This window comes from Amblyomma mixtum, chromosome 2 (assembly GCF_055824585.1).
Source record: "Amblyomma mixtum isolate Tamu chromosome 2, ASM5582458v1, whole genome shotgun sequence".
NCBI lineage: Eukaryota > Metazoa > Arthropoda > Arachnida > Ixodida > Ixodidae > Amblyomma > Amblyomma mixtum.
Window position 1 is genome coordinate 49,397,564 of NC_143013.1, and position 15,591 is coordinate 49,413,154.

The 15,591-nt window shown below is 43.7% G+C and overlaps 1 protein-coding gene across 1 annotated transcript; it reads left to right on the forward strand.

Annotated features, from left to right (window-relative positions):
• Window positions 1-6,622: 6,622 nt before the first annotated feature.
• On the forward strand, window positions 6,623-15,391 carry LOC149359283 (uncharacterized). The gene is made up of 5 exons (XM_089569006.1): window positions 6,623-6,727; window positions 10,177-10,328; window positions 11,314-11,381; window positions 12,079-12,162; window positions 15,252-15,391. Exons 1-5 carry the CDS (start codon window positions 6,632-6,634, stop codon window positions 15,389-15,391), a joined length of 540 nt encoding a protein of 179 aa, XP_089425132.1. The 5' UTR covers window positions 6,623-6,631.
• The last annotated feature ends 200 nt before the right edge of the window (window positions 15,392-15,591 follow it).

The window sequence follows — 15,591 nt, forward strand, 5'->3', positions numbered from 1 at the left end:
TGCATTTGAATCCGCACACAACTTCCCGTTCTTCGTCCCTAAGTTTGAACAGTGTTCCTATCTCCGACTACCCAATGTCCATTGACGACAAGATATGAGCGAAACTAAAATATTCTTCTCATTATTCGAAAGACACAAAATCCTGCCTTGCGTGCTTAGGTCCTCAACCATCCTCACCAATCCCTCTTCTGAGTAACTAAGGAGGGCAATGTTTTCAGCAAATATTAGATTACCAAGATATTCTCTATTAAGTGTTATCTTAAAGTTTAACTAATATGGTTGCCTCAGTACCTGTTGTAATCGCGAGGCGTTCATAACTGTACTGGCCGCACTTGCCTGCACTGCATCGTTCCTAATTGTGATTCTATTTCTTTCCATGACGAAAATTAAGGTTTGCCATAAAAGTAACTTTACTGCTTTATTACCACGTCCATGCGTTTCGATCAGCATGCCAGCACCGAAGCCAGACACTATTTAACCTGCCACAGACATTATTTAACCCTCCACAAACGTTACATACAGCTTTCGCTGTTAAGTAAGCCACAAGACAAAATGAATTCTCGCACATGCTGTCGGTTTTGTTCCGGCGAGAAACTCGCCCTCTATTTGGCATCTTCAGAGGGTGTGACTACAGACCGGACAGCAGGAAGACGGCGAAAATGGCTTCTAAACAAATCTTTATTTTATCTGACTTGCGCCCGCAACGAACTGAATGAGTCGGCGGCGGAGTAGCAACAAGAGTGCTCGGTGGCCATCGAACCGAATACCCGCCGCTCCCGGCCGTGTTAAATGTAAAGATGATAGCGAACTTTCGAGATAAAATGTGCAATGTTGCTCTAACGGTCCGGAACAACAGAGATGCGGCTTCGCGTGGATGCGATCAGTCGAGACAAATCTGGTCTCTTCTTGCATCACAAGGTGAAAATGCAGCGCGCCTGCAGCTTTGAAGTATGAACAAACAACCACTACAAAGACTGGCGGCAACAGCTAATACTTAAAAATACGACGTATCTAGCAACAAAGAAAAAAAAGGCAATTGGTTGATGAACGCGTAGATATGTTATTTTTCTAGGATTCAAATATCATGCGAACCATTTTTACGAGTGGCACGCGTGGTGGGCACATGCGCTTCACAGTTGCTATTATGTACACGAATTTAGAGAGAAGTAACGTTAGCACACCCAGTGCTACCGGCTAGCATACCCACCCAGCTCTGTTTCCATTGTCACCAACATGAGTTCAAGCCACCCACTCTATGACCAACATGTAACCAACAAGCCCAGTTTTGCCACAGTCGTTACCAACATGAGCTCCCATCGTGTCCACCGCGCTACCTCCTTACCAGGTAGCATACTTTTAAAACGAGTGTTCCGAAGCGCTTTATTGTGCAGCCTTTAGGCGGGAGCATGAGGCTAAAAATCACTAAACAAGTATAAAAACAGTCCTCAAACAAATTTTTTCTCGCTGCCCGGTCAGGAAAACGGAATTAATTTCCGAAAATGAAGGTTTATAAGAGTTCAGTAACAATACAAAGCCTCAGAACTTCATTCTGGAGCCCCGTGAACAATTGGAGCGCTGAAGTACCCTGCCAATTCAATTCTGTAAACGTGTACGTTACTGCTTCTTTATTTGTTCCAGGAGTTATTATATAATTAAAATGTTGTTGGCAGTGCTAAAGTAGCTGGCAGTAGCAAGAATAGCAAACAGACCTCCGTGCGATGTGATTTTGTCATTATTTAGCACTCGTGCGAGTGTCAGGGCACTTTTATTTTTTTTTTTAAAGCCCTAACATATGTCACTTATTTTACTGACAGGGCAGTTTCCCAGCGAAGCGTGTGATTTCCGGCGTAATTGAAACCGCCACGGAACAGATGTCAGATATGTTACGAGAAACTGCGGGGCAGAAACCAGCACCGCCCCTATGTGTCTCGAGTATCTCTTACCTTTACTCCGCCAGACAGTCTGCCACGGGCAATCGATTGCATTTACATGATTGACTTGGGCAGCGAAGGGGAAGGGAATTTTGTATTGGATCCATCAGAGGGCCTATTGAACTCACGTCATTCACACACGGAAGGCGAACTGCGCTGGGTGTGAAGTGTTCGTTTTTGTTTTGTTCTGTTTTTTGCGTGAGCACAATGACCCAGCACACAAAGGTGAGAATAAAAAGCGTGTTCGGTAGCGAGTTCCTCAGACCTTGCAACCCCTGGAACACATCGATTGAACCACGCAGCGCATTTGCTTCGCTCTCGTTCTTGCGGTTGCCCTGCAGCTCTCGCTGGAGGCGGCTGATGAAGACAGCAGCGATGGCCCGGACGACTTCGATGTAACGTCCTAGGAAGGACGGGGACCGCGGGAATGTGGTCAGCTTTCAAAAACCATGTCTAGACGTGTCCTCTTGCCCCAGTGGTTACACAGAATTGCTGCAGCGGACGCTTTTGCCCGTGGTTCAGGTTTCATATAAAAGCATCACCTAAGTATCTTATGTATTGGAGCTTAAAGAGAGAATTATATGAACAAACTTAACTAAGTGTGCACTACTCTTCACCAGCAACTTTCTTTGCTCTAATTAAAATGTGGCATTTCTTGCTTTCTCTCAACATTCACGAAAGTATACAAAGACATGAAATTTGTGAAAACAAAAACGGAATGTAGATATTTCCTGCGCTCACAGCACAACCTCATATATTGCTTTGTCACTGACATATAAAACAAGTTTCGCGGTCATTATCATCATGTAGCGCTCACAAAGTGCTAAATTACTCTTCGATTTCTTTCGTACAGTAGCTGTTTCCTTGTCGGCAGTATGCCATGATTTGCAACAAAACGCTGTGCCGCTAAACGGCACAGTGCAGACCAGAATTGTAATAATTAAAACGCCGTCCGAAGCAACGCTGAAAGACGAGCCGCTGCTTCCAGAATACAGATGTCCTAGAACAGCAACGTGCAGTCAGAATTGATTTGCTTTATGCATGTATATCAGATATTATTTGCAAGATTAAACGCGAGCGAATTGAAGCCTGAAGTGCTAGCGCACGTAATTCCAATTGGACCTAACTACGGCGATCAACCGGCTTTTCTGTATGCTGTTACGACACCACTTGTTGTTCTTAAAGCAGTCAGTGCTCATGACACTGCATTTTCCGGGCACTTATCTTTCACTCAGATATTCAGAAAATTCCCGTTCGCCATTGCTATAGCGGACAGTAACAACGGTTCCATATCTGAATTCATGACTCGTGGTTTGACAAGGATGCCAAGAAGGGCGAATATATTTGGCTTTTGAGGGGCCATGGTAACCAACGAAAGTGAGCTTCAATTTTTCCAGGGCAAGCAATCATCGCAAACAACAGTCTCTGTTGCGTTTCCTCCATTTTTTATTGACCGGCAGCGTTCAGTATAACAAACACAAAAAAATGGAGGGCACTTAATGTCTGCCTTCAAGAACGTAACGTAGTAGCGTAGCGTTGATGCACGCAGCAGTGGCTACTGTTTTTCTTCAGACTTGTACACTGCATATTCTGTGAAAAAAAGACCGCATTGCACAGATTTGAAGCCCCCCAGTAGCCAAGCTTCTCCGAACGTGTCTGTCTGTGCTTTTCAACAGAGATCTTGATCGCAGCGCCATGAAAAAATTTGTAAAAGGATTTAATTTCCATGCTTTTGCTACTCCTATTTATTGGTGAATGCGCTTTACATTGCCTTCTGATTCATTGCTTTCTGAATCGTCCGGAAAATAGTAAAAAATCCCGTACTATATCGACGTCATTTGTACGGAGGTACTCAAAAAGTTCCTATGCACGCATACCTAAGCCTCGCGCTTAATACCGCCAACGCCACACTGCGGCTAGAGAAGATGCACGGGGTAGCGGATGAAGAAAAAACCGGAGAAGCGGTTGCTAGGCAACGGCGACTCAAGGTCGTTTGGTAGCTGCACCGCCACGAGCATACGCGGCGAGCCAAGCTGGGCTCTAGTAGTGTACTTTTCGCAACAATATGTGAGTCGCGACGTCAGTTTTTGAGCTATGCCTCGTGTCTTTCCAAGCACTGTCACAGTTCCATCTACCCCGCCCGAGGTCGACGTCTCTAAGACGCACGGCTCCCGCGTTTGCAAGCTCCTTGCCTTCCAAGAGACTACACCTGAACAGCTAGACCGGAGCAGGCGGGTGCCGTGGCGAGACTTGACGTCTCACACGCTTCCACCAGACGTCCGCGACTTCGGCTGGCTGCGAGGCTGGAGGGTCTTGCGTGCGGGAGTCCGCGTCCCAGCGTGAGGCATCTCACCCCCTTTGCGGTGTCCGCAGTGCGGCGAGACCGAGACTCTCGAGCGCGCCTCGTTTTTATGTGTAGTGGCAAGACCTTTTGGCGACTTTTGTCGCGTATGTTTTTTGTTTCTCTCGACGCCCGCACCAGGCCGCGCGATACGCTTGTGCGGCTGTTACTGTGTGTAGGGGCCTTTGTTTTGTGGCGCCAGAGAGGCGCCGCTTCATTACAGGGCCGACCCTAGCGGGCCATGTTCCCGATGTTGCAGCGAGTGCAAGCACGCCTGTTCCAGCAGGCGTGCTTAGACAGGGTGACGCTGCCGGAAGAAGAGTTCCTGCGACGGTGGAGCATCCGCTTCATCGTCGCAAGCAGGGGCCGTGTAACGGTGTGGCTCCTGCCATATTCGCGCGTCAGTGTAGTGCGCGATGTTTGTGCAGGGAATTGGTGCGCGGTCTTCCTCCCGCGTGCTTCCGCCGCGCTTATGGACCCTCTTGAACAATTGTACTTTAGACACTTTGTGTTTTGGACACTTACGTTGCTTGCGATTGTATGTGTGCGCATCAGGCGACATCTGTCGCCGTAATGTGTTTTTTTTTTGTTTTGTAGAGGGACGGCAGTCCCTTCTACGCTCCTGGGTCCAAATAAACTTCTCTTCAGGGGGTAAATTGGTTTTTTGAGGAAAGGAAATGGCGCTCGCATATCTGTTTTTTCAGCCAGCATCCGCTTTGGCGGACGCGGTTGTTGCGACGCGCGTCTTTACTTTTCTTTTCTTTTCTTTTCTTTTCTCTTTCCTCTTATCTTTGAACTCCCTTCTATCAGCACGTGGCAGCGGTGGTGGCTCGGCTCGAGCCAGTCGGCAGGCCCTTGCGCTTTCTTTTTTATCCTTCTCTCAGTTGCAACAACAACACAAAAGCGCAAGGAAAATCGCGTTACAGTAAGTAGATGTCATGCCTGAAAATGACAGATTATAATGCGTGAGAATGATCACGTTTGGTTTCGTTTATGGGCATTAACATCCCAAAGCTACTCGGGCTATGAGGGACGCCGTAGTGAAGGACTCCGGAAATTTCGACCAAATGAGGATCTTCAATGTGCACTGACATCGCACAGTACACGGGCCTCTAGAATTTCGCCTTCATCGAAATTCGACTGCCGCGGATGGCACCAAACCCGCGTCTTTGGAGAATGATTATATAATTTTTAATTAATATATCTCGTTCTAAATCGGAAACCAGCAGCCATTTGGATATTGGTTCAATAGAAAATGATCTTGAATGCGCAGCACGGCCCGTTGAATGCTGCTGTTGACATAAAAAAATTTGCAATGGTCAAAGACTGGCTAACGTTTTGGGATTTCTTTTGTACAGCCATACTTCCCTTCGCGCTTGAAGCGTCCAAGTTGACTTTTTTTCAGGGCCGAAGAAAAGAAAATTGAAATGCTCGTAATGCTTTGAAGCAATTGCGTTTGCCTTCTAGAAAAAATTACACAGTACCCTCATTTACAGAACTGAAAACAAGCGCTCGCTAAAATATTAAAAAATCATTACTTCGTGTTACGAAGCCGTGAGTATTTCTTAGATTTTTGTTATTTGAACGCGACTCTGCAGGAATATTTTTAATTGGATGCGTATTACTCGTTGATGTCATTAGAAAATAATCTGCACATGGCATTTTAAATGCCATGTGCAGATGCACTGAGCTCTCTTGTACAGGGTACTAGCTGGTCATTCGGTGTAATGAGAATTGTAAAATACGCCGGAGCCTCAATGTAGAGCGTGCAAAACGACCTCACGCACGGCAATTTGTCAGTGCTTCTAAAATAATTCAGCGGCAGCAAGTTGATAAAAAACGCCCGAGCATGCAATCCCCTTTATCATGATTTGATCGTGATGCAAACTGCAGTTGTGTATACCAGAAAATAATATGAGAACAACAATCGAGCCTTCTGTCCAGATAACATCTGGAAATTTTTGATCAAAACAATGTTATTTTGTTTTTATTGAATAGAAGTACTTCGGGGTCGTTGCACCCAGCCCCCGCAGTGACTGGCATATCCGACGCGTGTGGGCGAACAATATGGGGACAGGTGGCATGCATCCCAAAAAAATGAGCCGCCTTTGCGGGAATCAAAGTTCATTCTGTGCGTGTAATTGAGTTCGGGTGTGCGATATCATATAAATTGTTTTTCCATGTTCCGCAAAGCGTGTTCATCTCTTATCATTTAGACATGGCAGCTGCATTACACTATGCAGTTATTCGACCCGCCACGACCACGGTCTGGGGGCTTTGAGGACAAGTAAGGGTATATAAAGTGTGTTGGGAAAAAGCTGCGACAAGCCCGACCACTGAAACACACGTCGAGTCGACCATGCAGCGCATTTTCTTGGCTCTCCTGCTCGGTGTCGCCCTGCAGCTGACGGTGGCAAGAGCTGATGAAACCAGCCAGGTTCCGGACAGCTTCGAGGTAATACCGCGGAAAGGACAGTGGGGTAGGAGAGGTTAAGGTGGTCAGAAATTCCGTCCAGTCCTCTCGACTGCTTTCGTGCGGAGAGATGGCTGTTTCCCGCTCTCACGTCTCTCCTGTGATGTACCGAATATCCTGGCTGCTTCCATGCTCCCTCGTGTTATCCTCTGGACGACAAGATATGCTGCTATACTTTTTTTTTAATTTTGAAAACAACTTTTCATGGAGTTTCGGTCTCAATTCTTTAGGCAAACACCACCCCCATTGTGTCAAAGTGGTTTAGTCACAGCCTGCAAAAAATAGCCATCCTGATTAGGTCTCCGACTTTAAATACTGTAAACCCGCTGTAAAGGCTTAGTTTCTTTTCTAAATACATTCTATGGATCCCTTTATTCTTGCGGTAAACTCAGAAACCAAAATGCTAGGGTTATTCCCTTGGTTTTTATTCTACATTTGCTTCGGCAAATTCTATTGAACACGTCATGCGTAATGTAAGGAGTTGTTTGGGGAAAATTGGCGCTCTCTCTGATGATGATGAGCTTTGCTATGATGTTGTGAAATGTGATTTAAACTTTTTTTTTTGATATTGTCGTTTATAACATGGGTAGTAGTTGTGCCTGCGAAAGTAGTTGTTACTAGCTTGAGGACGTTGAGCCATCTTACAAGTTCTCGTCAGCGTTCTCTGCACAGTTCTCAGAATTGCCGCATCGCATTTTTCAACACTTTACCATAGCAACTAGAGCACAACTTTATTTACTCATTTATTATATAAGAGTACTTTGTTGTCTGAAAGCTGGTCACGCAGTTTCAAGAAACTCGTTACAAATGGTCGCTTCTGGCCTCCTATTCCTCCAATGGGAGATATGAGGCCTTTTGAAATCAATGTTTGTTATAATTGTCGGTAAGTTTTAAGGGATTAGGTTGAATCGTTAGGACGAGGTGTTGCCAATTGTTGTATATTTATTTTTATTTATTGATACACAAGGCAGAACTCCGTATTGGGTGATACAGCAGTGGAAAATAAGGAGCAGTAAAATCCACACTAACATATTAAGATGAAATCAGCGGAGTTAAATATTATTCCAGCAAAGCATAGTATAACACTGCATAATATAAGCTATATATAAACATGACTGTGGCTGAATATTGTGCAGCTTCACGTTACCTCAAAAGGAAGTTCGGTTTGTTCACATGGCGTCTTCGTTAGGAAGAGGACATTTCCACGAGCTACTCTACTGTGCACAATATTATTGTTTAGGCCCGTTATGTTAGGCTATTTACCCTCTCCTATACATGCCAGTTAGGCGTAAAATAGTCTAATGTCTGTATTGGCACCCTGCAACTGCTGTGGAAAGCATTTCTTATTCGTTGTAAAATTATAATTTATGGTGGTCCGAACTCTGTTATTGAGTGTTCCGGTCCTGTAGTACCTTTTTAATCTCCAATGCATATCATGCAGTGTAACGCTTTGTGTCTTTCACGTCACAGCTATATCGACAGCGTTAATATGCTGTCCGTTTCTAATGCGTTTGAATACCACTTCAATTCAATAGCTGCATTAGCATGGACCCTAGCGCGGCACTCACGTTGTGCGATGATGTCATGTCCAATGCGAATTCACATAATCCAGTTGAAAAGAAAAGCGACATAGCACAGAAACGCTTGGGTAGCACGGACGGCTCCCAGGCACGACGGAATGGGAGGCAAAAGGGAAAATTCAATCCACGAAATGCTGTGCGCCTGACACAAGTGTACCTGTATACATCTTGTGTCAAATGCTCAAAATGGGGATGAAGACTTGCCGTGGAGCTTTGCAAGGTCAGGAGTTACTGTCCATTTTTCAACATACGGACCATCTTGAGTGTTTAGAGTAAAGGGCACATATTCTCGTCCGCTATCGCGGGGCACTTTTCGAGCAAGGGTTGCCATCGCAAAAGCTCCAAATGAAATCAAAGGAGAAGAGACGCCGGCATAATGTAGAACAGCTGCGGAGACAACCCGAGAATAGGTTAGCTACGATATGAATGCCTTGCCGAGAACATCAGTGGTACCTTCCTGACTGAGACATGCTTGAGACAGGCAAGGTATGCAACAAAAGACTCAAAAATCGCTTAATCTTAACCGTCGCTGCGAGTACGCTTTGCAACCAATAATCCAACATATCCGCTTAGGCGACACTGGCATTTTTTTTTTACAGCCAACTAGCAAAAATCGATATTTTGGCATGTTTGTGATCTTTGCGGTTCTTGTTTGTTAAACCTCACCTCCGCCCCTTTGTAATGCCCCCAGGCCCTTAGGGTATGTAGATAAATAATTAAATAAAAAAATAAATAAAAAACGAAGAAAGAAAATACGAGGATTCAATAGCTATCTGGTATGTGTGGTGGAAATAACAGCCCAAACGGCAGGAACTTTCCACAGATATTAGTGTCAGCACCCTAACAATCAACTTCGTAAAGGGGGGTTATGAAATTGCGTACTGCAATCCATTTTTTTAATAGCAAGGTTTTCTAGTAAAATGCCAAAAGATTTGACTTTTAAATAATAGAAAATCAGTGGAACCAATCTGTGAGCGAAGACAACTGCACGAACTACAAGCAGCCTGAATGAGATCAGGTTGCGTGCCTACGCAAAACTGCGAAGTATTAATCTCAGGCACAATCCCTGAATGGAGCATGCCATTGTCTAGGCTTAGCAAAACCTACGCCTCGTCTGGTGAATACGCAGAGGAAAAAACTCAAATTAAGTGGAAGAGGCAACTGTGCGATCATCCTTTAAGATTCAGCCTAATTCACCTTCCACGCCATAAGTTCTTCAAGAATTAAAGGCTTTCGCTCTTTCATTCCTAGAAGGTTCACGCAGCATCCCCGTGCCGTATATGTGAACTTCGTAGATCTCTAGACTGCTGGTGGCTACGTTAGTTGTTTGACAAAGCAATAATATTAGAACGCCCTAGTGCCACCAAGTGCTCGAATGAGCATTCACACTAATTTTTCTTTGTCTTTCTCTCGCTTTATCCCCTTTGCCACGTGTGTAATACGCAATCATGCATTGCCTCGATAAGCTCCCTGCATATCCTTTCTTCATTGTTTGTCGCTTAGAGTGTTATCCAAAAGACGCATTTATATATTCCAATAACTATTAAGTATACAAATTTTAAATCCACGCACCTATTCATTGTACCAACATGATGCGGAGTGCCTGCAAAACTTCAAGGAAAGAATAACAAGGTTTGCTTTGTAAGTGCAAGACAGGTTCTGAGAAAAATGTCAAAGAGTGGTCATATATTCTGAGTTATCTTGAAAAGGATTATTTGGACTTGGCACCACTGATGCTCGTCAATATTAGGCGTGCGATAAACGCTTTTATTCACCAGTTGGTGCAGAACCGCCGCTGTTTCTAAGCAAAATGCATTGTTGTTTTTAATTCAATACTTCTCTCTCACCCAGGTATTCAAGAATTTTCCCTTCGCCGTTGCCATTTCTGACAGTGATAACGACACCATATTCGAATGCCTGACGGCTAAGAGAGCATCGTTTGACATGGATGCCAAGAAAGGCGAATATATCTGGCATCTGAGGGGCCATCATGAGAGTCCCAAGTAAGTTTTCGCTTTCCAAGTTCAAAGCATAATCGGATACAACGCTCTCCGCAGTATTCTTAGGCGTTTTCAGTGCGGCGTCGCATTCTGTATGATAGGGTTCATGAAAACGTCCACAGTGTTGGTCTTCAAGGCTGTAGACTGGACATAATATAATTTATGCCGCTTTTCCTCCTCACAACTAAAAGAAACTTTTTCAGACACACTCCTGAATAATAATAATAAAAAATAACAATTCGCTTACCATTAACCATTCAATTTTGAACTTCACTGAGATGACATGTTACGGGAGAAACAGAGCAAAAAATAAGCCGAAATGAATAAAGGGTACGGTGCTAAAAAAATGTTAGATCAATGGCTTATCTATTCTAATGAAAAAAGAGTACTGGACACAAAAAAAGAAAAAAAGTTATTAACGGCAGAAACAAAAGGAACCATGCCACTCCGTAAACACCTGTCAAGGCCTGCAAGGGCCAGACTTGCTAAAACGCCAAAAGACAGACACTACGCTTCCTAGTCAGGAAAGTATTTCGAAACGAGTGCCAATTCCTGTTATTTCTGTGCATTTTGAATATCTTGTGAATACCTCAGGCATTAAGAACAGCAGTAACACGACCGATGGCAGATCAAATAAAGAGCAACAGATGCGAGATGCGCTCATGCCGAAATTTAGTACTTATTTTTCGTTACATTTAATCTCATCGGCGCAGTTCAGAGTTTAGTCCAGTCGTCCACCAAAGAACGAAATTTCGTATAGAAGGTCCAGTAACAAGTTTAAAGGATCTTTTTTGAGAGATCTTATCTTCATGGGATGCGTAGCCACTTCGAAATTTTGCTGCAGAGAAATGGCGTAGATAATATTGAATAGAAGTTATATTTGCGGTGCAGTTCGGCTTGCAGTCAAGTAATAAAATAAAACGCTTTCCAGGGATGGCGACACTTGTAAACAACAATAGCGTTCACATTTCTTTGTTATTTTCTGCAGAAAGACAGTCTCATTCTACGTGGCGGAAGGAAGTAGCCCCGACACTTTCTTGTACATGGAAGGCTCAGGTGAGCACTTTCAAGTGTAATTTATGAAGGGGCATGTCTCACAATTCTGCAGCACAAAGTGGACACATTAAAGCGTGGCTAGCTTGTAACAGCCACTGGCAACTGCGAAGGCTCAGGGAGGAATGCATGATCAGGACAGGGAAAAGTTGGGTAGATTGTGATGCTTGAGTGGAAATAAAAAAAAATTGATGACATATAATTCATTACACTTTTATATTCGTTACCTTGTATCAAACGCGAGCGGTTACCAAGACATATTGGAATAGTTACTTTGCTAACGCCGCTATTGCCTCGTGAATCAGCTAATACTGTCATATTGCTTGTGAAGCAAGGCTTTAAACCTTTTCGGCAACGGAGAATGAATAATAAACATGTTTATATGCAGATCAGGAATTGTATTGGAAGCGTATTTGAGCTTTAGATATGCTGAGCAAGGCGGAAATTTGGCCGAGTGGGTGAGTATTCATGGTTTTGCTCACACGGCAACAAGAACGAGGCACGAGACCAAAGAGTGACACAAACAAGTGCTTGTTTGTATCACTCTTTCGTCTCGTATCCCGTTCATGTTGCGCTCAGAGCAAAACCATGAGCTTTAGATATGAACTCAACTGCCTGTCTCTGATCTACAACGTAAAAACGATTTATTATGTACAACTTTCACTGGGAAGGCATGCCAATAGAATCTGTGTACTTGCAGATGACGCCAAACCCGAGGTTGGAAGATTATACTACACTGACTATGAAACCTGCGGTATTTTTGAGATGCCCTACCATGGAAAGCGTGAGTACTGCACACTAAAGCACCTTTATTTTTGTCGGGTGCAGGATAAGATTTCCTCTAGAAGGGGAGTCTAATGCTCGTCTTGCGATTTTCCTGCCAAAATTTCGGTTGAAACTGGTGTAAATTTCCCTTATATGGCATGTATGAGTCATCATCTAAAATGTGCAAGTACCTTGCTTTGAAATGGCACATGGCTTTATATTAAACTTACCCGCTATTTCGCTTTAACCCATCCACTAATTGCTGCTAATCATAATTAATATATTTGGCTAGATGGGCCTTCAACTTGCAGGTTATAGCGGTCCTCAGATCTTCAAATTTGGCGGTACGCTGCTGTTCATATGGTGTTGATGACGTCACGACGCTCTCAATCGCATTCATAGACCACGGGAAGTCCTCATATCAATTCTGAAGCATTGGTGCAGCAGATAAGCGATACGCGACTGCCATGGCAGGCAGCTATTTGAAACCCAGACACCGATGAGGACTGTGAGACCCAGATTGCTCTTGCAGAGCTCCCTTAGGGCTCACATGGTGATACGATGGGCAGGCGGCCGTTGCATTAAACTAGCTGCAATCATTTCATTTCCATGGAGGGAGGGTAGTCCACAACCCGGTGGACAGGTTGCCCCTCACCACGCTGGCCAGGCTCTGATGACCTCACCAGTTCACGTGATCTCTCTTGACCAATCAGCAATTTGACGGCCACCTCCAGCACTTGGTCTGCAGTTTGCTTCTAATCTGAATGTCAGGTGGTGATGACATCGCAATTTCATGTTATCTGTCTCCACAAATCAGAGGATTTCGTCAGAGAGAAGCCAGAAGTTTTATGTCAGGAGAGAATGTAAATATTTTTGCATTAATACAACGCAAGAAAAATGATACTAATTGTGATTCACGCTTTCCAATGTAACACCGCCGCTGATAATGTCGAGGTCAAGTTATATTGTCAGGTCAAGAAATGAGGCGATGAACGGCGGATAATGCATAATATTCTAAAATACCTCACCCTTTATCTATACTCGCTCGGTGCATATTTAAATCCTGGATACCACTCTTCAGCATATGACGGATAAAAGAGTGTTTCCAGCATATCGAGTTTGAAAAAGGGCCGTCGATTTCTACAACTGAAGGCAATAGTGCAATGTGAAGAAGGAACATCAGCATCTGAACATCCGCCAGACATCCGTTAAAAACAACACTAAGAAAACATGTTTAATAATAACAGAAAAGAACGTGAAATAACCTTTGAACGATTTGTTTAAATAAGTATTACAATAAAGAGCCTCGGTTTCAGGTTTACGATCAATGTACAGGGTCGCCCACTCTTAGTTAGAATGCGCTAGCGCATGGCTGCACTCTTCAGAGGACCACCGTGTGCGACACAGTCGCTCATCGCAGCAAAGTGGCGCAGGAGAAGGTGTACCTGGACGTGGTGCTTCGCGTCATCTGCCACTTCGCGACGATGCGCAGCCGATTCGGACGCAGTGACCCTGCAAAGAGCACGGCCATGCGCTAGCGCATTCTAACTAAGAGTGGACGACCCTGTACTCCACAGCATAAGGAAATAAATTCGCGAACCTAATGAAGAACTTGGACTCGACCGCATGAATTAGACCGTGCAGGTGGAAGTGAACACAACGCTGGCTTTCAACTCAGATGCGCAGCAGTTGATGCTTTTGTACCATGATGTTCACTTAAACAGAAAGGCAGATAATGTTTTGGCAGAGAGTACACATCTCAAAATGAAGACCCTTCGTTATTTTGATCTTATTTCGTTACGTAGATGCATAGTAGGCGCTGAAAATTGACCACATACATTTTTAAAAGATTCGGTGTGTGGTCGCCCAACTGACATCATAAAATCATAGCAAATCTAAAGGAAGGACATAACCAATACTGAAGTAAATTTCCTAGCGTAACATTCAAGAAGGCCTTTTTGTTAACAAATATTGCAATTATACTCCTAACGTGAAATACAACAAGACGTCTTTGTTATCTTTATTGCCTGCAATAGCTTATTCCAGTTGATTTTCGTTGTCTCCTGTTAAATATATATATATTTTTGTCTTGAGTGTATTAATACTTTGGGCTTAGAATTTCTACTGGGCTACTCATCATGATGCAATTCTTTGGAGTTCTGGTCACAGTTAAAGCACTTTTAATATTTTAAACTGTTTTCCTTTCTAGCCCAGTTTCTGTGTTGAGACTGCAATCTTAAAGGAAAGTTGGTTACAAACTGAAGTTAGCACCTATCCAAAAATCAATGTGTTCTAACAAGAAGGATGCTGTTTCCACATTAACGGGAACATTTATCACCGAGAAAGAATGAAAAAAAATTACATTCAACGCATGTCTTAAGCGCCACGCACTTTGAAAATGGGAGTAGAAAAATTTTCCAGCACTCATCTCTCGGGTTCGGATTAAGGAACATAAAAAAACGTTTTGACCCTAAATGCAATTTCCCCAGGAATAAGTGGATATTTTTCTACCTGAAAAATATCTTCACACCCTACGAACAATTCTACTTTCGACTTTTTTTAAAAACAAGAAGTTTTTAGTTAACGTAAGTGCCTTATTAATGTTCCTTCTCTCTGTATCCATGGTACACATGCGTTTCTTAACTGAGGTTGCTATATAGAAGCGCTTACACTTAAACATTCCACTGTACCAACCATAAAACAACTCTAAAAACAGCTGTGCCATGTTTTCAGTCCTGAAGGTCCGCAAGAGCCAGGCCTAGCTCCAAAAAGGGCAGCGTTTAATCAGCCACAAATTGGGTTGTATCCTCCGACCAAAAAAAGAAATGAACTAAATATTTTTTTCGCTCATCATCATCATCACCATCCTGCCTACGCCCACTGCAGGACAAAGGCCGCTTCATGTCTCTGCTATTAACTCTGTCCTTTGCCAGTTGCGCAATCGTATCCCCGCAAACACCTGAATCTTATCCGCCAACCCAACTTCCTGCTACCTCTACTAAACTTCGATTTTCTTGGAATTCGCTCCGTATCTCTTAAGGACCAGCGGTTATCTTGCTTCGCAGTGGTGGCAAAGAGTAATGTATCTCTTTTTCCCGCATTCCACAGAGTGCATCCTCTGGGCACGGCCACATGTGAAAGATTCGCTGCCCCAAAAGTGCCTAGACGAGTTCTCTAAACACTGCGGCGTGGCAACTCCACTCTACGGCAAGGACATCTGCAAATCCGAAGAAATTACTGATTGGTGATGTGCGTGTTTTTGGCGTCTAGTATCAAATATCATTACTACGCTAGCGGCGCATTAAACTCTGGCTATCACCAGAATAGAAAAATTTCGTTGCTACCAAATAGTTTGCTAAAAGCGAAAACAATTCTTGACCGATTTGATGCAAAATTACCATAGCACCTGTCATGGATTAGACACCTTGGTAACACTAAGATCGAAGAG